At 40.6% G+C, this 25,093-nt stretch overlaps 1 protein-coding gene and 1 pseudogene across 5 annotated transcripts in view; one reads left to right on the top strand and one right to left on the bottom strand.

Moving 5' to 3' along the window:
- The window catches only part of DIAPH1 (diaphanous related formin 1), a 105,869-nt gene that overhangs the window by 21,426 nt on the left and 59,350 nt on the right, over positions 1-25,093 (top strand). For 3 of the 5 annotated variants that reach the window (XM_077937192.1, XM_028849785.2, XM_077937191.1), the window contains exons 2-16: positions 9,892-9,918; positions 10,949-11,104; positions 13,930-14,031; positions 14,547-14,677; positions 14,870-14,956; positions 15,788-15,851; positions 17,294-17,433; positions 18,985-19,093; positions 19,555-19,665; positions 19,835-19,953; positions 20,590-20,706; positions 21,301-21,416; positions 21,881-21,945; positions 23,031-23,210; positions 23,981-24,625. In XM_077937192.1, the coding sequence (XP_077793318.1) occupies positions 9,892-9,918; positions 10,949-11,104; positions 13,930-14,031; positions 14,547-14,677; positions 14,870-14,956; positions 15,788-15,851; positions 17,294-17,433; positions 18,985-19,093; positions 19,555-19,665; positions 19,835-19,953; positions 20,590-20,706; positions 21,301-21,416; positions 21,881-21,945; positions 23,031-23,210; positions 23,981-24,625 (2,169 nt within the window). The remainder of the gene's footprint in view (positions 1-9,891; positions 9,919-10,948; positions 11,105-13,929; positions 14,032-14,546; positions 14,678-14,869; positions 14,957-15,787; positions 15,852-17,293; positions 17,434-18,984; positions 19,094-19,554; positions 19,666-19,834; positions 19,954-20,589; positions 20,707-21,300; positions 21,417-21,880; positions 21,946-23,030; positions 23,211-23,980; positions 24,626-25,093) is intronic. The other 2 variants (XM_077937193.1, XM_028849787.2) reach the window with 1 other exon arrangement.
- On the bottom strand, positions 8,658-9,410 carry LOC100423455 (ubiquitin-ribosomal protein eS31 fusion protein pseudogene; annotated as a pseudogene).

The following is a 25,093-nucleotide window of genomic DNA, read 5'->3' as shown; positions in this document are numbered from 1 at the left end:
ATTTTAAAAGCCAGAACAAAAGCAGATGATGGTGATGACAGGCTTCAAGGGTCTGGCTCAAGTCTCATTGCTCCCTTTTAACTGGTGGTTCTCTGTACTTGGCACATACAGTCATCCTGGAATCTTTATCCCAGGGATTTCCTTCAATTTCCTCATGTGTTAGGTTTCATTTCCTGTATTTCAAGTCTTGCACTTTTTTGGTTCGCATCCTCTTTTTGGTGGAGCAAGTCCTACAGTAGCTTCCTGCAGTATATGGGAACAGATTTTTAAAGCTTAAATGCCTGAAAATGTCTATTCTAAGCTGACATTTGATTGATAGTTTTTGTTGGGTATAGATTTGTAGTTTGGAAATTATTTTTCTTCAGATTTTTAAAGGCCTTGTTCCATTGCCACCCAGCTGTTGATATTATTGTTAAGAAACCCAGAACTACTCTGATTCCTTTATATATGACCTGTTTTCATCCTTTCTGTGGAATTTTGTAGGATTTTGTTTGTATTCCAGTGTTTTGAAATTTCACCATTATATGCCTTTGAATAATCTATTTTTGTCCTTTGTGCTAGAGACTTACCCTTCAATACTGGGAAATTTTCTTTATTTCCTTGATAACTTGCTCTGTATTTTATGTTTTCTCCTATTATTTGGATATTGGTCCTCCCAAACTGGTCTAATTTTCTTTTCTTTTTGCTGTACTTTTTGGGGAATTTCCTTAATTCTTCCAGTCCTTTTATTGAGTTTTAATTTCTGTTCTCATATTTTAAACTTCTAATGAGCTCTTTTTCCCTCTGAATGTTTCTTGTGGATATTAATGATTTTTAAAACATCTTTCTTCTTGTTGCATACTGTTTATATGGCAAGTTGCTTCCCCCAGCCCCCTTTTCTCTCATGTTAGGAGCTTTCCTCAGATGTCTGATAATCCTGGATTGTCTACTCATGTTTAAGAATGAGGGATTACAAAGCAGATTGGAAACTCTAGATGCATGGGTAGGATTTGAAAGCTGGTTGCTTTGCTGTAGGACAGCACCATCCAATAGAAATCTAATGTGAATCACATTGTAAGTTTAGATTTTCTAGTTTTAGAAACATGTGAAATTAAGTTTAATGTAATATATCTAAAATATTACTTCAATATGAATGAAATATAAAAATTATAACGAAATATTTTACTTTTTTTATATTGTTATGAACTGCAGTGTTTATTTCACATTTACAGACATCTCAACTGAGATGCTAAATTTTTATTTATTTATTTATTTTGAGACAGTCTTAAGGTGTTGTCCAGGATAGAGTACAGCAATGTGATCTCAGCTCACTGCAACCTCTGCCTCAGGGGCTCAGCTGATCCTCCCACCTCAGCCTCCTGAGTAGGTGGGACTACAGGCAAGCACTACAATGCCTGGTTAAATTTTGGTTTTTTTTGATACAGAGTCTTGCTCCTGTCACCCAGGCTGGAGTGTAGTGGTGCAATCTCGGCTCACTGCAACCTCTGCCTCCTGGGTTCAAGCAATTCTGCCTCAGCCTCCCAAGTAGCTGGGACTACAGGTGCGTGCCACCACGCCCAGCTAATTTTTTGTGTTTATTTTTTAGTGGAGATGGGGTTTCACTGTGTTAGCCAGAATGGTCTTGATCTCCTGATCTCGCGATCCACCTGCCTTGGCCACCCAAAGTGCTAGGATTACAGGCGTGAGCCACCGTGCCTGGCCCATGCCTGGCTGATGTTTAAATATTTTTGTAGAGGCAGGTTTTGCCATGTTGCCCAGGCTGGTCTCCAACTCCTGGGCCCAAGCCATCCACCTGCCTCAGCCTCCCAAAGTGCTGGCATTACAGATGTGAGCCACCACACCCAGTCCCTAAAATTTTTTTTAAGCCCTTTTTTTAAAAAGCAGTTTTAGGGTCTTGGCAAAATTGAGATGAAGGTACAGAGATTTTCCATATATCCCTGCCCACACACATGCATGGTGTATCAGTTCTTTCTCACACTGCTATGAAGAAATACCTGAGACTGGGTAATTTATAAAGGAAAGAGATTTAATTGACTCATAATTCTGCATTGCTGGGAAGGCCTCAGGAAACTTACAATGGTGGTAGAAGGCAAAGGAGAAGCAGGCACCTTCTGCTTTGCCTTCTAAGGGTGGCAGGACAGAGTGAGTGCTAGCAAGGGAAATGCCAGATGCTTACAAAACCATCAGATTTCATGAGACTCACTTGATATCATGAGAACAGCATAGGGGAGACTGCCCTCATGATCCTATTACCTCCACCTGGTCCCGCCCTTGACATGTGGGGATTATGGGGATTACAATTCAAGGTGAGATTTGGGTGGGGACACAGAGCCAAACCATATCACATGGCCTCCCCCATTGTCAACATCCCCCACTAGCATGGTACATTTATTGCAATTGATGAGCCTGCATTAACACATTAGCATCACCCAAGTCCATAGTTTACATTAAGGTTCACTCAGTGTTGTACAATCCTTGAATGACATGTATCTATCTACTATAGTATCATACAGAGTATTTTTCGCTGCCCTAAAAACCCTCTGTGCTCTATTTATTCATAACCTGCCTACCCTACCTGCCTCCCTCAACCCTTGGCAACCACTGTTCTCTTTACTTTTTCCACAGTTTTGCCTTTTCTAGAAGGTCATATAGTTGGGTACGTATAATATGTAGCCTTTTTCTTTTCTCTCTTTTTTTTTTTTTGAGACAGAGTTTTGCTCTTGTCGCCCAGGCTGGAGTGCAATGGCTTGATCTTGGCTCACAGCAACCTCTGCCTCCCAGGTTCAAGTGATTCTCCTGCCTCAGCCTCCCAGGTAGCTGGGATTACAGGCACCCGCCACCATGCCCAGCTAATTTTTGTAGTTTTAATAGGGATGGGATTTCACAGTGGGGATGGGATTTTTCTCTGAGACCAGTGAGACCAGGCTGGTCTCAAACTCCTGACCTCAGGCAATCCACCTGCCTCAGCCTCCCAAAGTGCTGGGATTACAGGCATGAGCCACCACACCTGGCCGCCTTTTTCTTTTTTTGAGACGGTGTCTTGCTCTGTTGCCCAGGCTGGAGTGCAGTGGCTCGATCTTGGCTCACTGCAACCTCCGCCTCCTAGGTTCAAGCTATTGTCATACCTCTGCCTCCCAAGTATCTGGGATTACAGGCACCCACCACCATGCTGAGCTAATTTTTATATTTTTAGTAGAGGTGGTGTTTCACCGTGTTGACCAGTCTGGCCTTAACCTCCTGGTCTCAAGTGACCCACCCATCTCAGCCTCCCAGGGTGCTGTGTTTACAGGTATGAGCCACCACACCCGGCCATATGTAGCCTTTTCAGATCAGCTTCTTTCTTTTAGCAATATGCCCTTAAGATTATCACGAAGACAACAGATAATGTTCTGTTGTCTGAATGTGCCACAGTTTAGTTACCTGTTCACCTACTGAAGGATGTCTGTTGCTTTCAGGTTTTGGCAATTATGAATAATGCTGCTGTAACTTATGAATAATGCTGCTGTAAATATTTCTCTTCAGGTTTTTGGTGTGGACATACGTTTTCACTTCCTTTGGATAAATAAATACCAAGGAACATGATCGCTGGATCTTATGTTAGTGTATGTTTAGTTTTATAAGAAACTGTAAAACTCTTCCAAAGTGGCTGTACCATTTTACATTCCCACCAGCCATGAATTGAAAGTTCTTGCTTGGCTGGGTGCAGTGGCTCACGCCTATAAATCCTAGCACTTTGGGAGGCCAAGGTGGGCAGATCGCTTGAGGTCAGGAGTTCCAGACCAGCCTGGCCAACATGGTGAAACCCTGTCTCTACTGAAAATACAAAAAGTAGCCACGTGTGGTGGCGGGCGCCTGTAATCCCAGCTACTCAGGAGGCTTGAACCTGGGAGGCGAAGGTTGCAGTGAGCTGAGATCATGCCACTGCACTCCAGCCTTGGTGACAGAGTGAGACTCTGTCTCAAAAAATAAAATAAAATAAAAAAAGAAAAAAGAAAAGAAAGTTCTTGCTCCACATCTTTGCAAGCATTTGTTGTTATCAGTGTTGAGGATTTTGGCTATTCTAGTAGGTATGTAGTGGTATCTTATTTTAATTTACACTTCTCTGATGACATACGATGTTGAGCTTCTTTCATAAGTTTGCCATTTAAATTTTGTTAAAATTAAATAAAATGTAATAAATTCCTCCTCACTTATACTAGCCACCTTAGTAGTGCTCTATAATTATATGTGCCTAGTGGTACGTGTTGGATGATGGAGCTCTGAAGTGATCTACTTGGACTATGTCACAAGCTTTAAGTTGATTCCCCAGAGAAGACACTTCCAACCTTCTGTCTCAAGGGGAAAGGCCAGGCTGCTAGGGCTCTAAGAGACTAGAGGGGGAAACGTGCTGAGTGTCTCAGTACATACTATGCATAGGTTTACTTTTCTTTTTAGTATAGGGTCCCTGGCATCCTCCAATCCAGAGACCCTCTGTTTTACCCTCTTCTGAGAACAAACTTCCAGACCTCTGCTGGAAGAAGGGAGGATAGTCTCCCAATGGCATGGTTGAGGGGTGGGGTAGGATCTAGGTATCTAACTGGCTTCTTAAACAGCTTCCAACCAGTCTTATTTTTAGCCTCCCCCTCCTTTAACTCCTATTTCCATAGGTATCTGGTGCCAATTATTCCTGAGCCTTTTGAGGATCCTTAAGTGTAATGGGTTGGTTATTGCTCTTTCCGGTTTAGGACTCAGCTTTCTGTAATCTGTTGGATTTAATTCTTCTAGTCCTAGTCTTCAAAATTTGCAGCTGCTCTTTTTTTCTTCCCAAACTTGTAGGCTCTTTCCTTGCATCACTTCTTACTTTCTAAAAAACACCTTTTCTGTAGGTTTAGTGAGGTTTCAAGAAGGAGAGAAATTAGATGTTTTGGTTCAGTCTGACATCCTTTACCTGAAAGTTCCTATTAATCTGGATTCATAAGCCAGATTTGGATATTTAAAAAAAATTTCATTCTGTATTTATGCTTCCTTCAGTATCTATATTTGTAGTTACAGGTAAAAGTGCTAATGTTTAGTGGAGGACTGAATAGAAGGGCCAAGAAGTGAGATATTTACCACAGCCAGGCTAGGAGTAAGGGTTTGGTTTGGGACCAGAAGAGAATTGACAGCAAACCAGGAGAATAATGAAAGTGGATGCATTTAGATGTAGGTAGGATGATTAGAGACTTAAGTTTAAGAAGCTTGGACATCTGAGACATAATACATAAATAAAGCTCCTGTAGCATTTATCTTCCTGAACTCCTATTTTTTCATTTTTTTTTTTTTGTCTTGATCTAGGAACTTATTCTACATTTCAGATAATACACACAACTAATGATACAATTAAAAAATGACTACTGAGCAAAACCGTTTGCCAACATAGAATCTGTAAGAAGAATACACATAGTATTAACTAAGTAAACAATACACTCTGAATATACTGAAGCAGCAGGTTTCTATTTTAATAATTGAGCTTGCTGTTTGAGTGTTGTATTGGATTCTAAAACAGTTTTGCTTGTACTGACTGTGCTGTGATTCACTTTGCTGGTTGTTGCTGCCCTCTGTTGGACTAGCTCAGGAAATGTAGCTTTTTCCCCTCATGCATAGTGTTTGTTGTCCTTCCCCAAATTGAACCCTAAAACATGGGTAATTTTTTTTCTTTTTTTTTCTTTCTTTTTTTTCTTTTTCTTTTTTTTTTTGGATATGGAGTCTCGCTCTGTCACCTAGGCTGGAGTGCAGTGGCGTGATCTCTGCTCACTGTAACCTCTGCCTACCATGTTCAAGCGATTCTCCTGCCTCAGCCTCCTGAGTAGCTAGGATTACAGGCAGGCACCACCACACCCGGCTAATTTTTGTATTTTTAGTAGTGATGGGGTTTCACCATGTTGGTCAGGCTGGTCTCAAACTCCTGACCTCATGATCCACCCACCTCGGCCTCCTAAAGTTCTGGGATTACAGTGTGAGGCACCGTGCCCGGCAGATAATTTTTTTTTTTTTAAGATAAAATCTGTTTCTGATGATGCCCTAGGAAAGCAAGGGAAACTGGCATCTTCCTTCATATATGTGTATATGAAGTGTGTATATATGAAGTTTTATATATGTATAAAACTCCCGTTCTTTTCTATCTAAAGGCGAGAGTTAGTGGACATTGAATAGGAAAAAGGCACAAGAATTTGGGGAATGCAAAGATATGGCGGCTTTTGGAGTCTGGATGCCTGAGTTCTGTATCCAGCTTATCCCCTAATCATATGACCTCAGTGATTTACTTCACCTGGCTGGGCTTAAGTCTCTTCATTGATATAATGAAGAGATGGAATAGACTTGGAGAGTTTCTCCAGGGATTGATATTTTAGGGAGGCAACACTAGATTATAGTATTTATTCATAGGAGATATAATGACTAAGTTTCAGGCTCTGCCATCAAGCAACTTAGTCTGGAAAGGGGTAGAGGAAACACAATCAAAAGACAATTGCAATCCAATTTTAATGCTGTGAGACAGGCAAGTGCCTATTACTATGGAAACACAAGGAAAGGTACATATCCATTTAGAGGAGGGATCATTCTGTAGGGCCTGTTGGAGTTAGCCTTGAAAGCACAGTCTAGGCTGAGGAGGCAGCAGCCTAGGGCAAGTCTGGGGCATTGAGACAGTGTCATCTGTTTGGAGATGAAGATGGAGTTTGAGGCGGAGAGTTTGCTGAGAAATTGAGACTGGGGGAAAAGCCAGGAGAGTCATATGCCATGCACAGGAATTTGGATTTTAACATAGGGCAGTGGAGAGCGATTGAAGGCTTTTAAATGGAAAAATAACATGGACAGCTTGGCATTTTAGAAAGAGTTCTCTTGGATATAGTATGCAGAATGGATGTGGTATGGGGCAAATGGGACTGAAGGCAGGGAGATCAGTTAGGAGGCTGTTGGAGTAAATCAAACAGGAGACAATAATGGTGTGAAATCAAACAGGAGACAATAATGGTAGTGCTAATAGACATGGATGGAAGAGAGACGAATCAAGAGTCTGTAGGCAGAAAGAGCAGGTTGCTGGTTTCCCCCAACACTTTTTTTTTTTTTTTTAACTTAAGCTTCAGCTGTGAACAATTCAGCTGCCATTCTTTAGACTCAGGTTCTGTTATCTGCGTTACATCCATCCTAGAGTTGTTTGCTTGTTGCTTGGTTGTGAGGGAACTCTTTGAGTTTGGGGGACAAGATTTTGGAAGCAATTGCTCTAGGAGCAGGTAAGTTCAACCTTGGCTATGGTAACCCAAATTGTATGCATTCATCCCTTTTGTGCTTGTTTCACCTTCTGTATGCCAAGGGACTTAGGGGTGGTGACAAAAGGAACTATGTTGTTGGTTGTCTTGGGTGGTGCTTTCTGCCTCATCATCCTTCTGCCTTGCTTCTACTATGTAATCAGAACACATGAAGTAACTGTAAATTCCATGGACATTTTCTCATGGCAAGATTCTTATGGTTTGGGTGAGTGATTAGCCCTCAGCCAGTGGAAGCTTAACCTGTTCTGGACAATGGAGGTTAAAGTTTGTTTGCTTGTTTTATTTTATTTTATTTATTTTTTTTTGAGACAGAGTCTCCCTCTGTTGCCCAGGATGGAGTGCAGTGGCCGGATCTCAGCTCACTGCAAGCTCTGTCTCCCGGGTTTATGCCATTCTCCTGCCTCAGCCTCCCGAGTAGCCGGGACTTACAGGCGCCCACCACCTCGCCTGGCTAGTTTTTTTGTATTTTTTTAGTAGAGACGGGGTTTCACTGTGTTAGCCAGGATGGTCTCAATCTCCTGACCTCGTGATCCGCCCGTCTCGGCCTCCCAAAGTGCTGGGATTACAGGCTTGAGCCACCGCGCCCGGCGTTTGTTTTATTTTATTACAAAAGCACCAGGTTGGTGAAAAATGGACGAAGTATACATTCACAGTTTACACTGGATTGAACTCAATTGTGTTATATGGGGAACGTGAACATAATAATGTAGATTTTTCTGGTCTGTAAAAGAGGAAAAATAGCTTTGTGGCAGAAACGGAACTAGTTTTTCATTAGTTGGGGAAGGTTACTCAAGAAGCATTTACCAACTGAGTGTGGTGGTATGCACCTGAAATCCCAGCTACACAGGAGGCAGAGGTGGGGAGATCACTTGAGCCCAGGGGTTCGAGACCAGCCTGGGCAACACAGGGAGACCCTGTCTCTTTTTTTTAAAAAAAAAAAGAGGTTTACTGTACGCTTCTAAGGACATTAATGAAAAAAAATATTGTTTAAAATTAAGCAGGATGAAAAAAAATTCCTACTTTCCCAGACTTGCTCATTCAGACTTTATTTTTTTGCGGGGGGTTGGGGGGCAGGAGGGGTAAAGTATAACATGTATGCAGAAGAGAATGTAAAACGTACAGAATAATTATAAACTAGACAGTCATGTGATCCATGTCAAGACACAGAATATTGTAAACACCCCAGAAGCTGCTTTGTCCCCTTCCCCAGTCACAACCCCACCCCACCCCACCCACCCCAAGTAACCACTGTTTTGACATTTATGGTAATTATTTCCTTTATGTAATAATTTTACATCCCAAATAATACAGTGTTACATGTTTTTAAGCTGAATGTAAATGAAATAATAATTCAATATTATATTTATGAATAGCTGTAAGTTCATTCACTTTCTTTGTGAAATTGCTTTCCTTATACCAATATACCAGTGTATTTGTCCACTCTCCTCTTTTAGTTCACATCTTTCATTAACTCATACACAATTATTTGTCTTCTGGTTTGTTTAAGCAATAAATCAGACAACTTTTGTCACAATAATATCTGTCAGAGTGGCCGGCTGGCCATAAACACTGTAACACCACCATCTGAAGGGCACTCCCAACGAAGGTGTCTACTTTTGCCATTCTCATTGGCCTTATGGTGTTTCAGGACAGCCAGATTCACCTTCTTCTCATGCTTACTCTTCTTGGGAGTAGTGTAAAACTTCTTTTTCTTAGCCCTACCACAAAGTCTCAAGATGAAGAGTCGAATCCTTTTGAATGCTGTAGTCAGACAAAGCACATCCACCTTCCAGTTGCTTGCCAGCAAAGATCAGTCTTTATTGGTCAGGAGGAATTCCTTCCTTATCCTGGATTTTGGCCTTTATATTTTGTTTTATCCAAGGGTTCAACCTCAAGAGTGATGGCCTCCCCCTTAAGGATTTTTATGAAAATTTGTGTTTTGGTGATGGTTCCAATATATCCAGATGGCGGATCAGAAAACCCTACTCTTGATGACCATTTGCATTGTTTTCTGTTTTACATGTCATAGTGTTACTATGAACACTCTTGGTATACACCTTCCACTACATATGTGCAAAATTCAGCAGGATAGTTACATAGAAATTGATGTGTTGCGTTGTAGTACATGTGCATATTTAACTTTACTGGATAATGCCTTACTGTTTTCCAAAGTGACTATAGCATTTTATAGTACCACCAAGAGTTCCTGTTGGTCTGTGACTAGACGGACATGAACGTTTTTTCCAGTCTTGGGAGTGTGAATTGATATCTCACTGTGGTTTTAATTCGCATTGCCTTATTTACTATGAAGTTGAGCATATCTCATAAGTGTATCGGTCATCAGATTCGGATTCTGTTCAGTTCTGCGTCGTGTTCTTTTTTTTTTTTTTCCTTTTTAAGAGTCATATGTTAGTGACCTTAAAATTCTTCCTGCCCCTTACTTGAGGGAATGTGCTAAGGAATACTTTGATAGAAATCATTAGCTTGTGGAAAGTAGCTTGGATCCTTTCAACTTCTCTCCCTTTTTTCCCCAACCCGTCTGGTGTTTGGGAGGTTTCCTTGTACTTCACTGATTTCTTTCTTCTCCCTCCTTTTTCCTGTTTCCTAGACTCTGAAGCGGCTCATGGCAGATGAGGTAAGGACATTTTGTTTAGCATGTGCATGTTCTAGCTCATTGCCTACACTATAATATTTACCAGTTTTCATAACTTTGACTTTCTGTAACTTATAGTGGTGATATGGCTTCTACTCAGTATCTCAAGGCTTTTTTCCTAACTCTTTGCTCTGTGTTTGGCCCGTTGCATGCATTTCCATGGACCTTCATTATCTTCTGAAGTTAGGCATGCTTTTTAAACTCCAAACTGACTTGCAGTCTGAATGCCACTCATATCACTTGAAGCTCTATAATACTTACAGATAATTACTGTTATTTTCTAACGAGGAGAGCTGATAAGCTATTGCTTATTGGGGACTCTTTTTGATGTAAGCATTGGTATTTGAGATTTGAGGAATGGCTTGTTAGCATTTGTTTGGCAGAGAGATGGCATATATACCCCTGAGGTACATTGTATTCTTTGCTGACGAGATGTCATGTAAAGGGGATTTTGAAGAATATATATTGAACTTTTGCTACTTACATTACACAAGTGCTGTGGAGTGTACAAATTCAAGAGAAAGGAATGAATCCTGACTTTAAGGACACGTTTATCCTATGTGGCTTATATCTATTAAATTCTGTAGTAATACCTCTTTAAGGGAGGCATCTTCTGGGGTCCTAGCAACATTTATTGTTGGGTAGCTAGAAGGAAACAAAGGGCATTTTATTGATAGAACTCTGTCATGAGAGGCTTTCAGTTCTGTACTACTTTACAAGACTTAGAAATGGTAGGGGAGATCAAGAACAGTGTTTCTTCTATTGTAAAGAGGTTTGAAATCTTAATACTTTGGTTCTGTTATCTTTGAACATAGATGAGAGTACAGAGTCAGTATGCTAAGTTAGATAGGAGGAAGACTGATTTCTTCTTTTCATGTCAGAAGAGTCTTGAACTGCTCGTGAACCAGAGGAACCATGCCCGTGTAAGAGGTTAAAGGGGTAAAGAATTTGATGTGTGGTTTGTTATGTAAGTGAAAATGGATCACTGCTAATGCTTTTTTCTGTTTCTCAGCTGGAGAGATTTACCAGCATGAGAATTAAGAAGGAGAAGGAAAAGCCCAATTCTGCTCATAGAAATTCTTCTGCATCATATGGGGATGATCCCACAGCACAGTCATTGCAAGATGTTTCAGATGAACAAGTTCTGGTTCTCTTTGAACAGATGCTGGTAAGTTTTCCATTCCCAAAATGTTGCTTCTTCCTGGGAATTTATGGGCATGGTGGGCTCTTTTTGGTGCATAGTTCCCTAACTAGCACTTTATTACAAAGAATTCCAGGCTTAACATGGAACTTTTTATATTAACCCTATAATCCCATAATTAGGAACTAAATATACAAATACCAGTTCATCAAATTGGAATCTGTATTTGGAAACATCCGATCACTGTCTTGTTCATGTCCTTCTGCCCAGCAACACTTTAGCCACAAAGACATAGTGGACCATCTCACCCTGTGTGCCAGAGATGGTAATATGGAGACCACCTTTGGGTTAAGCTAGAGCAGATAAAGTGTTGAAGTATTCACAACAAACTCTGTATAAAGGAGAAACTGAGAATGGAATATCGTTTGCTCAAGGTCCTGTATTTAGTGGTGAATCTGGAAAGAAAATACATAAAATTGCTAGAAGACCTTTAAAGATTGTGTCTGAAGTCAGCTAAGTAACAAAGTATATGTGCATGTGACTTACTTTGTTTTCCTCAGTGAGGAACACCGAATAAGGAGGGTATTCAATGAGTGTCCGTTAGTGGTAAGTCTTGGAAAGTTTTGATGAGTACAGGATTTCGTAAGACCTGTATATTGCATGGATATGTGATCTCAGATTCAAATAGAGACTAGTGGCAGGCCTAGCTTAATTAAAAGCTTAGGTTTAAAATCCTTAGCACAGGGCCTGGTACATAGTAAGCACTCAACTGGTACTACCGTTGTTATTTTTCAATGAATCTTTCAGTTTGTCTCTTAATATTCCAAGTACATTAAGAGTGTAAAGAGTATGGCCTATCAGGATAATCTCTTGGCCTTGGATTGCAAGTTTAAATGTCTCTTGGGCCAGGCAGGTAGTATAAATAAGGTAAGCAGGCTAGACAGAAGATGACAAAATAAGTGGGGAATGTGGCAAATTGAAGAGAGGCTTTTGGCATTTTTATTAGAAAAGCCAGCCACAACTCAGTTCTAGTAGGTGGTTGCATTCCAGTTGGGAATACTTGCCTAGGAGTGCCAGATATTTCTATTTTTCAAAAGAAGTCAGAAATCTGTAATTTAAAAAAAATAATAAATCTTGAATAACATCAAATATCCTAGTCACTATTTGAATTTCCCCAATTAGGTCATTTTTCAAACACTAGTTTGTTCAAATCACAATTCCAAATATAGTCCACTGTACTGATATTCTCAATTTTCATTTAAACTATAGGTTTCCCTTCCTTTTTTTTTTTTTTTTTTTTGAGACAGAGTATTGCTCTGTCACAAGCAGAGCAAGACTTACAACCTCCGCCTCCCGAGTTCAAGCAATGCTCCTGCCTCAGCCTCCCAAGTAGCTGGGATTACAGGTGCACACCACCACGCCTGGCTAATTTTTGTAGTTTAAATAGAGACGGGGTTTCATCATGTTGGCCAGGCTAGTCTCGAACTCCTGACCTTGTGATTTGCCTGCCTCGGCCTCCCAAAGTGCTGGGATTACAGGCATGAGCCACTGCACCTCTTTTTCTTTTATCCTTATTATTGATACTAAAAAAAAAAAATTTTTTGAAGAAACCATTTGTTTGACCTGTAGAGTTTCCCACAACATGAAATTTGATGGTTGCATCCATTGGAGCTGTTTTACTAGAGATCTGTATTTTTATGTAAGGTCCCCCAGATTTAAAATGTTGAGCTAGCCAAGTGAAACATTTTATCTTTGGATTTGACTTAACTTGAGGGCCACCATTTTGTAACTTCTATGTTCAGTTTATCTGTAAGAGGAAAAATGCACCTGGCTGGCAGTGATGGCTCACACCTGTAATCCCAGCACTTTGGGAGACCGAGGTGGGTGGATCACGAGGTCAGCAGTTCAAGACCAGCCTGGCCAATATGGTGAAACCCTGTCTCTACTAAAAATACAAAAATTAGCTGAGTGTGGTGGCGGGCACCTGTAATCCCAGCTACTCAGTAGGCTGAGGCAGAAGAATCACTTGAATCTGGGAACTGGAGGTTGCAGCGAGCCAAGATTATGTCATTGCACTCAAGCCTGGGTGACAGAGTGAGACTTCGTCTCAAAAAAAAAAAGCACCAGGAATTAAGTCACAAAAACTTCAGATTAATTTTGCTACTTGCAGAAGAAATAGAATACATCCCCCCCTCCATATTTTTCTCGATTCAATTAACATTCTGGAATTATTAGGGCTAAATTTGTGCCCACCGAGGTACTAGACTTGGACACATGGTTGTTATATATGTAGAAGGATCAAACAGAGCCTTTCCCCAAACATACATCAGATTATGTCTGTCAAGGTATCTCTGCTTTATCATAGAGTTTCCAATTCTTTCTTTGTGGGAAAGGAGTTTGTACAGGGACTGAGTTAACTGGGTTGGTAATGGGTTTGTACGCCCTAGAGTTGGTGCAGAGTTTGCTGCTGTTGATTTTGCTTGTGTTTAGATTATGCCATTCATCCAGTGCTTCAGTCTGAAGAGATTTTTAAGGTCCATCCTTGATGCAGAAAGCATTATGTGTGGTTTTCTTTCAATAATACAAAATAAATCTTTCATTTTTATTGAGTCCATTTTTCTTAGAGAAAGAGTGTGTATATGTCTATAGAGATTTATACTAAAATGTTAACTTATCTTTGAGGAATTTTCATCAGCTGTAATAGCTTAAATTTCTAGGGATCAAAAAGATTTATTTACTCAATAAGCATTTTACATGCTCAACTCTTCACTAAGCATACTAATATTAAACACTAAAAATTTGTAAGGAATTTGAGGCAATTTTGTTTTTTCTCTTTTTTCTCCCTCTCCTAGCTGGATATGAACCTGAATGAGGAGAAACAGCAACCTTTGAGGGAGAAGGACATCATCATCAAGAGGGAGATGGTGTCCCAGTACTTGTACACTTCCAAGGCTGTGAGTCCTGGGGCAGGTACCCATGACATGGGAGACTGTGCCCTTGTCTTGGACCTGTTTTTTTTTTTTTTTTTGCCAATTTTATGTAACATTTTATGTCTGCATCAATTCGGTTTCATTATATTATATAAGCCTATTCACTTTTTACTCTCTTACTTAGTTGCCATGCTTACATACTTTTTGCCTGGTTAAATTTTCATGAAGTATGTAAATATAGGGAATGGGATAGGCAGTTCTAAGTCTCACATATTTTGGTGGTATGCGAGATGGGTATCTGCCCTGATAAACGTGGCCTGACGTGGTGTCTCACTGCTATAATCTCAGCACTTTGGGAGGCTGAGGCAGAAGGATTGCTGGAGCCCAGGAGTTCGAAATCAGCCTGGGCAACGTAGTAAGACCTTGTCTCTACTAAAAATAAAAAATAAAAATAAAATATAAACTCTATTGACTAATGCTAGTCCCTAATTTATGACTGGGTCCACCATTACTAATCTCTGTCTCTGCCCCCTGTCCAGGGCATGAGCCAGAAGGAGAGCTCTAAGTCTGCCATGATGTATATTCAGGAGTTGAGGTCAGGCTTGCGGGATATGCCTCTGCTCAGCTGCCTGGAGTCCCTTCGTGTGTCTCTTAACAACAACCCCGTCAGGTGAGGATTCTGAGGAGGTAACAGGAGTAGGAGCCGAATGTTGGATTTCACTGGTGGTGATTGACGATCAAAGGAGCCGGGGAAGTATGAGAATAGTCTGAATTGGGAGTAGAAAGTTGTCAGGATAAACTTTGTTTGGCAAATAAGTGTTTATTAATTTGATATTGCTTTGCCTTTCTCTGTTCCCTACAGTTGGGTGCAAACATTTGGTGCTGAAGGCTTGGCCTCCTTATTGGACATTCTTAAACGACTTCATGATGAGAAAGAAGAGACTGCTGGGTGAGGATTTCCAAGTCTTTGCAACTTCAAGTTGGAGAGTCACAGGGGACTTTGCTGTTTGCTCTGAAGTAGAAAGTAGAGTTAAATGTAAAGTCGTGGGCTAGGGGAATGTACTCTTAACTGAGAAGGGGTTTATCATAGTGGTGACTAGAGGATGAATGATGATTATAGATATAGGAAAGGGAGGAGGAACTTAAATTTCATGTTGGATAACTCTAATATATACCATATAATACTATTAGTCTCCCAGCACTGGTTCTTTTTCAATCTGGAAATAAAATCTGATTTAGTGCTGCCCTGTAATCTGGTCTGGGTAATATCTATTTGGAAGTCTTATAGTATACTTGGAACTAGTATTGTGGCATTCTTCAAGATTGGAATAATTTTAGGTATACCTTGGACTCTCTCAGGCTACCTTGAAGCCAGCCTGAAGCAGAGTACTTCTGGAATCCTTCTGAAACAAAATAATACATGGCCAAGACCTGCATATATCTTCTCAGACTTGAAACCTCTAGTAGTGAGGCAAGCAGCAATAGATGGGATGTTATCCTGATAGAATTTAGCACTCAGGAGCCTAGGGAGAGTTAAAAGGAAGGTTTTAATTTAATACTTAATTCTTGGATTACAGGAGGATCAGCCAGATTTTTTGACGGTGAAGATCCCTTTTCAGTTATCTATTTTCTTCAGTGTTTCTGGGCAAAGTGCTATTTCCTAAAATTTTACTCATCTACTAGATGGGGCTATTATTCCTAAGAATCTTGTTTGCAAGATTTAAAATGGGAAAGGGGTAGAGAATAAAGGGACCTCACTAATTATGTCTTCTATGTACAGGAGTTACGATAGCCGGAACAAGCATGAGATTATTCGCTGCTTGAAAGCTTTTATGAACAACAAGGTGAGATTTTTCCCATTCTCATTCCAAACCCCATCTGGACGCCTGTTCTTTCTCTTCTGTTGGCAAACCCGAAAGAGAAACTAGGAATATGAGGTTCAGGACTTCTGGCTTTCTCTTTTAGTATCATAACTGTTTTTCATTGCCACGTATACATGCTTCTATGGATATTTTTTTCTCAGTTCTAACTTCTGTTTCAGAGGACAGGCTCAATGTCGTTTCTCTTTCTTTACTTTCTTTTTTTTTGTTTGTTTTTTGAGATGGAGTCTTGCTCTGTCACCCAGGCTGGAGTGCTGTGGCTCAATCTCAGCTCACTGCAAGCTCCAGCTCCCGGGTTCATGCCATTGTCCTGCGTCAGCCTCCCAAGTAACTGGGACTGCACGCACCCGCCACCATGCCCGGCTATTTTTTTATTTTTTATTTTTAGTAGAGACGGGGTTTCACCGTGTTAGCCAGGATGGTCTCGATCTCCTGACCTTGTGATCCATCTGCCTTGGCCTCCCAAAGTGCTGGGATTAGTTGGGATTACAGGCGTGAGCCATGGTGCCCAGTCTCTCTTTCTTTACTTTCTTTTGCTAATTCTTGAATTTCCTGACCTGTAGTTACTTTTTGTGCAATATTTGCTTTATTTCCTGTTTCTTTTTTCTTCTAGAGTGGTGCTCCATTTTTATCTTCTTTTTGTCTGTTTAGTAATTCAACCCAGGGAGCCCACAATCATGTGCCTCTGAGGACAAATCTCTCTCGTTGTTTAATTTTGTTGTAATTAACTTATTCCATTGGATTAGGAGGAAGAGAATTAACAAGAAACATATAAACCAAAGACTTTTATTCTTGGAAGACATCTAATTCTGTCGTACCTCCTAGAAAATTAGTTTGGTATGTTCATCTCTAAGTATATTGGGAAAAGTATTCTACCCCTGTATTAGTTTTCTAGTGTACCACGAAATTAGGTGTCTTAACAGAAATTTATTATCTCACAATTCTAGAAAGGCTAGAATTTCAAACTCCAAGGTATCAGCAGGGTTGGTTCTTTCTGAAGCTGTGTGTGATAATATGTTCCATACCCCTCCTAGTTTCTGGTAGCTTGCTGGCAATCCTTGGCACTCCTTATCTTGTAGATGCATCATCCTGATTTCTGCCTGTGTGATCACATGGTGTTCTCCCTCTGTATGTATCTGTATCCAAATTTCTTCCTTTTATAAGGACACCGGCCATATTGGATTAAGGACCCATTCTACCCCAGTATGACTTCATTGTAGCTTGACTAATTATATTTGCAATGAGTATATTTCCAGGTGAGGTTACATTTTGTTACTGGGGGTTGGGACTTCAACACTGGAATTTAAGAGGACACCATTCAACCCATAACAACCCAACCCCTAAACTTGTCCCCAGTTAGATGCTATCATCTTTCAGACTCCTTTCTTTGTTCTTGGCCCTACCAGTTTGGAATCAAGACCATGCTGGAGACAGAAGAAGGAATCCTACTGCTGGTCAGAGCCATGGATCCTGCTGTTCCCAACATGATGATTGATGCAGCTAAGCTGCTTTCTGCTCTTTGTATTCTACCACAGCCAGAGGACATGTATGTGACTAGAATCATTTTTCTTCTCCATTTTCAATTTTATCATTTTCTCTTAGTTTAGAGGACAATTGAGTTGGTTGGGTATCCCGTCGGTCATAAATACTAGGTAAGATTGTGTTTCTTCCCAGAAGTGAACACTAAGAATCTTAACATTTAAGAACAATTGTTAAGTGATGGGTGCTATCCTGAATGTTCCACTGGTTATCAGAGGTATAGCAAAATGTCTCCCATATCACCATTAATGTCTGTATTGTCTAGGATGAGGGTTTCTTTTTACTATTCTTTTTTTTTTTTTTAAATTCAGAAGTGACACAATGTTATTTTTAAAATTCAAACAATATAGAAGTATATAAATTTATATATAGAAGTAAAATTTAACCGCCTCATCCCTTTGCCAAATCCTGTTCTGCAGAGACAATGACTGTTAATGGCATGGAATAGTCTCATAGAAAGTTTTCTAAGCATAGACAAACATATTGCATTCCCTTGATTCTAGACATCTGCTACCACAAAAGATAGTATCTTAAGAGCTGAGGAATGACACTTATGCGTATAAAACCAACTGCATATATAGGATAGATTTTTATTATTGAAGAGGGATTTGGTTTAACGAAAGCTTAATCATTCTTTTCAACCTCTTTCTTTTTAATAATAGATGTTGGACATTTCTTCTATGTCCATACTTACAGATCTACCTTATTATCTTTAGTGGCTATTTAGTATTCCATATACATGTATGTATGGCCTATAATTTATTTAACAATTTCCCTGTTGCTGGACTTACAGATTTTTTTTTTTTTCTTTCTTTTGAGACGGAGCCTCGCTCTGTTCCCCAGGCTGGAGTGCAGTGGCGCGATCTCGGCTCATTGCAAGCTCTTCCTCCCGGGTTCAAGTGATTCTCCTGCCTCAGCCTCCCAAGTAGCTGGGACTACAGGAGTCCGCCACCAGGCCTGGCTAATTTTTGTATTTTTAGTAGAGATGGGGTTTCTCCACATTGGCCAGGCTGATCTCGAACTCCTGACCTTGTGATCTGCCTGCCTCGGCCTCCCAAAGTGCTGGAATTACAGGCGTGAGCCACCGTGCCTAGCCAACTTACAGATATTTTTTAAAGCAGATTTCTGTATCTGTTCTAGGTGATCGTTTTTACAAATGATACTGCAGTGAACATCCTTGTGCATATCTTCTTTCACATTTATGCACGTATATTGGATACATTTCTAGAAGTAGACTATATGTTACATGCATGAGAAATTGATTAGTACTGTTAAATGTCCCTCCAAAAGTTGTATCAATTTATACTTCATGGAACAGGGCACTTGATTTGGTATTTATGGATAGGAGCCTAGGGATGGATTGTAGGGAATGCATTTCCCTGAAGAGATGGTCCTTAGCTTTCATCAGTTTCTGGAAACTGAGTGGTGACAATAATAATGTGAGAAATCTGGAACACTAATAATGTCCTGTTTCCTAAGTGGTCTGTGCCCCTGTGTAATCTACTAATTTGTGTTAGAGTACCTGGAAAGTTCTCTCCATTTCCTTTCTCTTGGGCAGGAATGAAAGGGTTTTGGAGGCAATGACAGAAAGAGCTGAGATGGATGAAGTGGAACGTTTCCAGCCATTACTGGATGGATTAAAAAGTGGAACCACTATTGCATTGAAGGCATGTATAGCCCCTGAAACTGGGCCCGATAATAGAATTCAAGATGGACAGACAAATCCATTTGACCTTTTAATAAAATACATAGAGTGACTCCCAACTATATATTGTACATTTCAGAATCTGTTATGAAGGGAAAATGATGAACCTTCTTTCTAAGAAGGTAAAGAATGAACTGTTTTCCTCATTATGAGATGGAAAAAGGCATGATGTATATTTACAATCTAGGAAAACCGAGACCTACAATAACATACTGTCAAATCCTTGGAGTCCATTTAGAGTTTTAGGCTCTCCAGTTCTGTACTCAAACCAGGTCTCATTGCTATAGTAGAAAAGTCATTTTTAGAGTTTTTGGACTGTGTCTTTCAAGTTGTATTTGGGGACCTAAGAATGCATGTGAAGAAAATGGATTCTTGATCTCCAGGAGTTAGCATTGACATAGCTGCTGAATTTTCTTATTTTAGGTTGGATGCCTACAGCTGATCAATGCTCTCATCACACCAGCTGAGGAACTTGACTTCCGAGTTCACATCAGAAGTGAACTGATGCGCTTGGGGCTACATCAGGTGTTGCAGGTAAGATATTACACTTCATTAGAAAGGCTAGACTGGTTCCTTCCTGCTCTACAGCTCCAGTCATCCCTGGGATAATTCTGGTTTTCAATTAAAAACCAGGTTGAAAAGCTTAGGTTTCTAACCACAGAGGATACTTTTGGGTTTCCCTAACTTCTACTTTTGTTGATAGGACCTTCGAGAGATTGAAAACGAAGATATGAGAGTGCAACTAAATGTGTTTGATGAACAAGGGGAAGAGGATTCCTATGACCTGAAGGGACGGCTGGATGACATTCGCATGGAGATGGAATATCCTTTTACTGACTAGGTTCAAGACAGATGAGACATTCATTGTATTTAGTTCCCTGATCCCTGTGTGGAATGGTTTGGGAGATGATGACTCAGAACAGAGCATCGGTCTTATGTGTCTTCTCATTAAATAAGGCAGATGTATTTTTATTGCTGCTGGCTTTACTTACCTTATCATAGACCAGGGAAATCAGTAAAGGTGATCTGAGGGTTGTTGAGCATGGAAGCCATCAAAATCTATAAGCTTCCTAGAATGTGATAGCTTAGCTTACTAAGATGTAGAACTGGCTTTTAGAGATGTTTGAACTGACAGAGGGAGTAATTTAGTTACCTGTTAATATTTTCAATAAGTGACTTTGAGGCAGTTACCTCTTAGTTTCTGTCTACTGCCTGATCTTCAAGCCAGTTACTTACTAGGAAACCTCTGTGTATATAGTACCACCCAACTCACTGGTCCCTTGACTAAAGAACGTTTTAGAGAGCTTAAAGTTTCTGGTGATGTTTACAGGAAGAACAGCCAGTAGAATGGAAGTAGTGTCTTGCTACTTTTCCCTAGCTTTTTCAAGAGTTAAATAAGCCACCTGTCAAACATAATTTCTACATATTTGCTTTCCTTAGCCTATTCCCCTTTTCCACTGACTTTAATGAAGTCTTTCAGATTCTTTTAAACACAGTGAAGGATTCAAAGGCAGAGCCACACTTCCTTTCCATCCTGCAACACTTACTCTTGGTCCGAAATGACTATGAGGCCAGGTAAGATGGTGTGCTTATGGGAAGTTTTGAATTCGAGCCTAAGTGGAGAGAGTGAGTTCCTTAAATTCAAAGATTGTTCTATAAAGGGAGAAAGTAAAAAAGACCCAAGATGAGGGTTCATTAGTCACAGAAATAAAGGAAGTTGTCTTATTTCTTTAATCCAACTCAAAGACATCCCTATGGAAGAGGTCACAGTGTATAAGGTGAAATGCCCTTCTGTTTTTGGAGGGGAGTAGGTAAATAGGATGAAGATGATAGCAAAGAGAAGTGGCAATTTAAAATTCTTTCTAGTTTCCTAGAAGTATAGATTTAGCAATAGCACTATCCATCACAGGAAGGATCAAACCCAAATTTTTAGATGGGAAAGTGTTGGCACTAGGAGCAGATGGCAAGAAGTTTTGATTATCTGAAGTAGATGGGGTAGGGTAGCTGATGTGGAAAAAGGAGTTTTCTTAGCATGGCGGTGATACTTGTATTAACTTTACAAAAATTTTTCCAGGTCTCTTAGTTGTCAAAGCAGTTTTCTTGGTCCTGAATACTTCTGAAAATTATATTTTGATTTTCCTTTGGTGACCCTGTTTTATTCTCTTGTAGACCTCAGTACTATAAGTTGATTGAAGAATGTATTTCCCAGATAGTTCTGCACAAGAATGGGGCTGATCCTGACTTCAAGTGCCGTCACCTCCAGATTGAGATTGAGGGATTAATTGGTAAGCATACTCTTCTATCTGTCTCTCCCAGGTATTGCTTCTTCCTTTCATTTTGCATCTTGTTTCAGTGAAAATGTCAGAGAAGATACCTTTCCAGTCCCCAGATACTTCCATTTTTGTCGTTTCTTAGGTTTAATAACCAGCATTTTTGCTAGGAATCTATAGGTCTTTAGTTTATTTTTACATAAAACACACACCAGCACCTTTTGCAGGAACTCCTGGTGGTCTCAGAGAGTCAAAAGTATCACTCATAGGCATTCTTCATGCCACCCAGCATGGTGGCCTTACCACACACTCAGATTACACGTTGAACTTAACCGAAAGTTTCATGTCTTTGTCTAGTGCAGAACATTAAGAAAGATAATAAAAATGATCAAAAAGACTGTTCTTTGGAAGGGCTTAGGTATGAAATAAATAGACCAAGAGAATTAGGAGCTTTACTTACTGACTCTTCTTCTTTTCAGATCAAATGATTGATAAGACAAAGGTGGAGAAATCTGAAGCCAAAGCTGCAGAGCTGGAAAAGCAGGTGCATATGAGAGACCAAAAACATGTGTTTGAGTATATCTTTCTTTGAGCATTATTGTTTTCCTGATCTGTGAGACAGTTTTTTTTCTGTGGTATTTTGGAAGCGTTTAGCACCCAATAGTGTAGTGCCCAGGGGAAACCTTTCCAGTGTAGGTTAGTCATTGGAGAAAATGATATGGATGTCTTCATGAGGAGCTCTAGTGGCGGGCTCGCAGTTCTTGGGCTACTGGGCAGGAAAAGAAAGACAGATGATACTCATATAATAGTAATGGCACTCTCAGGTTTGCTTGGCATTTTAGGCCTCTTACGCTTAGAACAATAGGAACTAGGGTCCTTAGAACAGTAGAACTAGAGGATGTCAGAGTTATCTTTTTCTCTTCAGTTGTTAAGAACTCTTATTGTGGTTAATAGGGTTTTGATCCTAGAGAATATTGGGATTGTACTATCATGACTGTCCTATTTAAATACCTTTAAAATCTTATTTGTTTTTAACTATAAAAATAGGGAATCTATGGAAATGAACCGATTCCCCTCTCCTTTAACCTTGATTGTTTTATTTTCATTTTTATTTCTATTTTTTTGAGACAAAGTCTCACTCTGTCATCCAGGCTGGAGTGCAGTGGCGTGATCTCGGCTCACCGCAACCTCTATCTCCCGGGTTCAAGCTATTCTTCTGCCTCAGCCTCCCAAGTAACTGGGATTACAGGCGCCCACCATCATGCCGGGCTAATTTTTGTATTTTTGGTAGAGGTGAGGTTTCACCATGTTGGGCAGGCTGGTCTCGAACTCCTGACCTCAGGTGATCCACCTGCCTCGGCCTCCCAAAGTGCTGGGATTACAGGTGTGAGCTACCGTGCACAGCCAGACCTTGATTTTAAGATCAGAATCATGGTGCTTTTTTCCCCAAGCATGGCCTGGATTTGTGAGCTCTGTGGATCAAGTATTGGCCCAGAACTGGAGATGGTAGGGGGAGGGGATTCCAGCACCCCCAGGCAAAAGAGGAGGTGGGGGGAATTATGGGTAATAATACTGTGCTGCTTACTGAGATGGAGAGCTTGCTGGGAGCCTGATTCGTTTTTTCTCTAGCTGGACTCAGAGTTAACAGCCCGACATGAGCTACAGGTGGAAATGAAAAAGCTGGAAAGTGACTTTGAGCAGAAGCTTCAAGATCTTCAGGGAGAAAAGGATGCACTGCATTCTGAAAAGCAACAAATTGCCACAGAGAAACAGGACCTGGAAGCAGAGGTGTCCCAGCTCACAGGAGAGGTAATGCCTGAGCAGGGAAGGCAGAGTGACCTGTAATCTCTGGATGCACATGACTTGGAACAGGAGTCAGTCATCTTACTCCTAGGGAGGGTTCAGCTACTAATAGGTAGTCTAGTTACATGGTGCATATTTTAAAAATAATATACTGGTTTTTGGTTTGTGTTGAGGGTAAGTAATACATAAGACAGAAAATCTGGAAAATACAGAAAAACATTAAGAGTAAAGTAAGTTGCATTACCACCCAGAAATAAAGGTAATAAGTCTTCTAATAAATTAGGAATAAAAACTAAACTGTTAAAAATTGGCTAATTTCCTGTTACTTTAGTCATCTCTGCACAGATTTATCCTTATATACTCTCTCTGCAGTAGTAAATACTTAAATGATCTTTAAATCAAGTATCTGATAACTTGATTACTTGTGTGGTTATATAATCATCTATATAGCACATATATTAGTTATATAACTAGAACGTTTGATTTATTTGACTTTGCATTTTCTAATCAAGGGAGAGTTTAACATAAAAGTTGAAATCGTCGTCTTAATACAAAGCATACAAAGCATGTTGAACTAAGAACATGAAGACCTGAATTCTAGTTTTGGCTCTGCTGCTAAGCAGTGTGACTTTAGGTGATCATATCATTTCTCTGACTCCTCAGTTCCTCCATTTGTAACATGAGAAGTTTGGATTAAGTCATTTGTTAGGTTCCTTCCAGGCCCAGTAGTCCCTGAAGTGGGGTGAGAAGTACTCACATTGATGTTATTTCTGTAGGTTGCCAAGCTGACAAAGGAACTGGAAGATGCCAAGAAAGAAATGGCTTCCCTCTCTGCGGCGGCTATTACTGTAGCTCCTTCTGTTCCTAGTAGTGCTGCAGCTCCCCCGGCCCCTCCTTTACCTGGTGACTCTGGCACTATTATTCGGCCACCACCTGCTCCTGGGGATAGTACCACTCCTCCTCCTCCTCCTCCTCCTCCTCCTCCTCCTCCACCTCCTTTGATTGGGAGTGTTTGCATCTCCTCAACCCCTTCTTTACCTGGAGGTACTGCTATCCCTCCACCCCCTCCTTTGCCTGAGGGTGCTAGCATCCCTCCACCCCCTCCTTTGCCTGGGGATGTTGGCATCCCTCCACCCCCTCCTTTGCCTGGGGATGCTGGAATCCCCCCTCCACCTCCTCCCTTGCCAGGAGGAGCAGGAATGCCACCTCCTCCTCCCCCTCTTCCTGGTGGTCCTGGAATCCCTCCACCCCCTCCATTTCCTGGAGGCCCTGGCATTCCTCCACCTCCACCTGGAATGGGTATGCCTCCACCTCCCCCATTTGGATTTGGAGCTTCTGCAGCCCCAGTTCTGCCATTTGGATTAACCCCCAAAAAGCTTTATAAGCCAGAGGTGCAGCTCCGGAGGCCAAACTGGTCCAAGGTAAGAGTTTCTGTCTATTTCTTCACCAGTCAATCTTGAGAAACAGTTTCAGTTTTCTACTTTGTATTTTGTGCATGGATGGGCTGCGCCTTCCTTAGGGCTTACATCTTTCTGTCTTCAAGTTTCACTCATGCTTATGTTTATTCAGCAGATATTAGGCATCTTCTTTATTCCATACATCACCATGGAGAGTTCTGTGAACCCTGTACTCTGAATTTAATCTTAACTTATACTTAATGTTTTTTGCCTTTTCTCTGAGACTTTGAATACCATGGTAACACACGGTTTGATAATAATCATTCACTAGTCTGCAAACTACTGATAATTGTGCTGATCCCAAAGTCATGGATTTATGAATCCACTCTCCTACCCCAATTCCACAGGATGTGAGTTACACAGGCCATTTTTTTTTTTTTTTTGAGATGGGAGTCTCGCTCTGTTGCCCAGGCTGGAGTGCAGTGGCACAGT

This window comes from Macaca mulatta, chromosome 6, assembly GCF_049350105.2.
Source record: "Macaca mulatta isolate MMU2019108-1 chromosome 6, T2T-MMU8v2.0, whole genome shotgun sequence".
NCBI classification, from domain to species: Eukaryota; Metazoa; Chordata; class Mammalia; order Primates; family Cercopithecidae; genus Macaca; species Macaca mulatta.
This window is presented reverse-complemented; position numbering and strand designations above follow the sequence as displayed.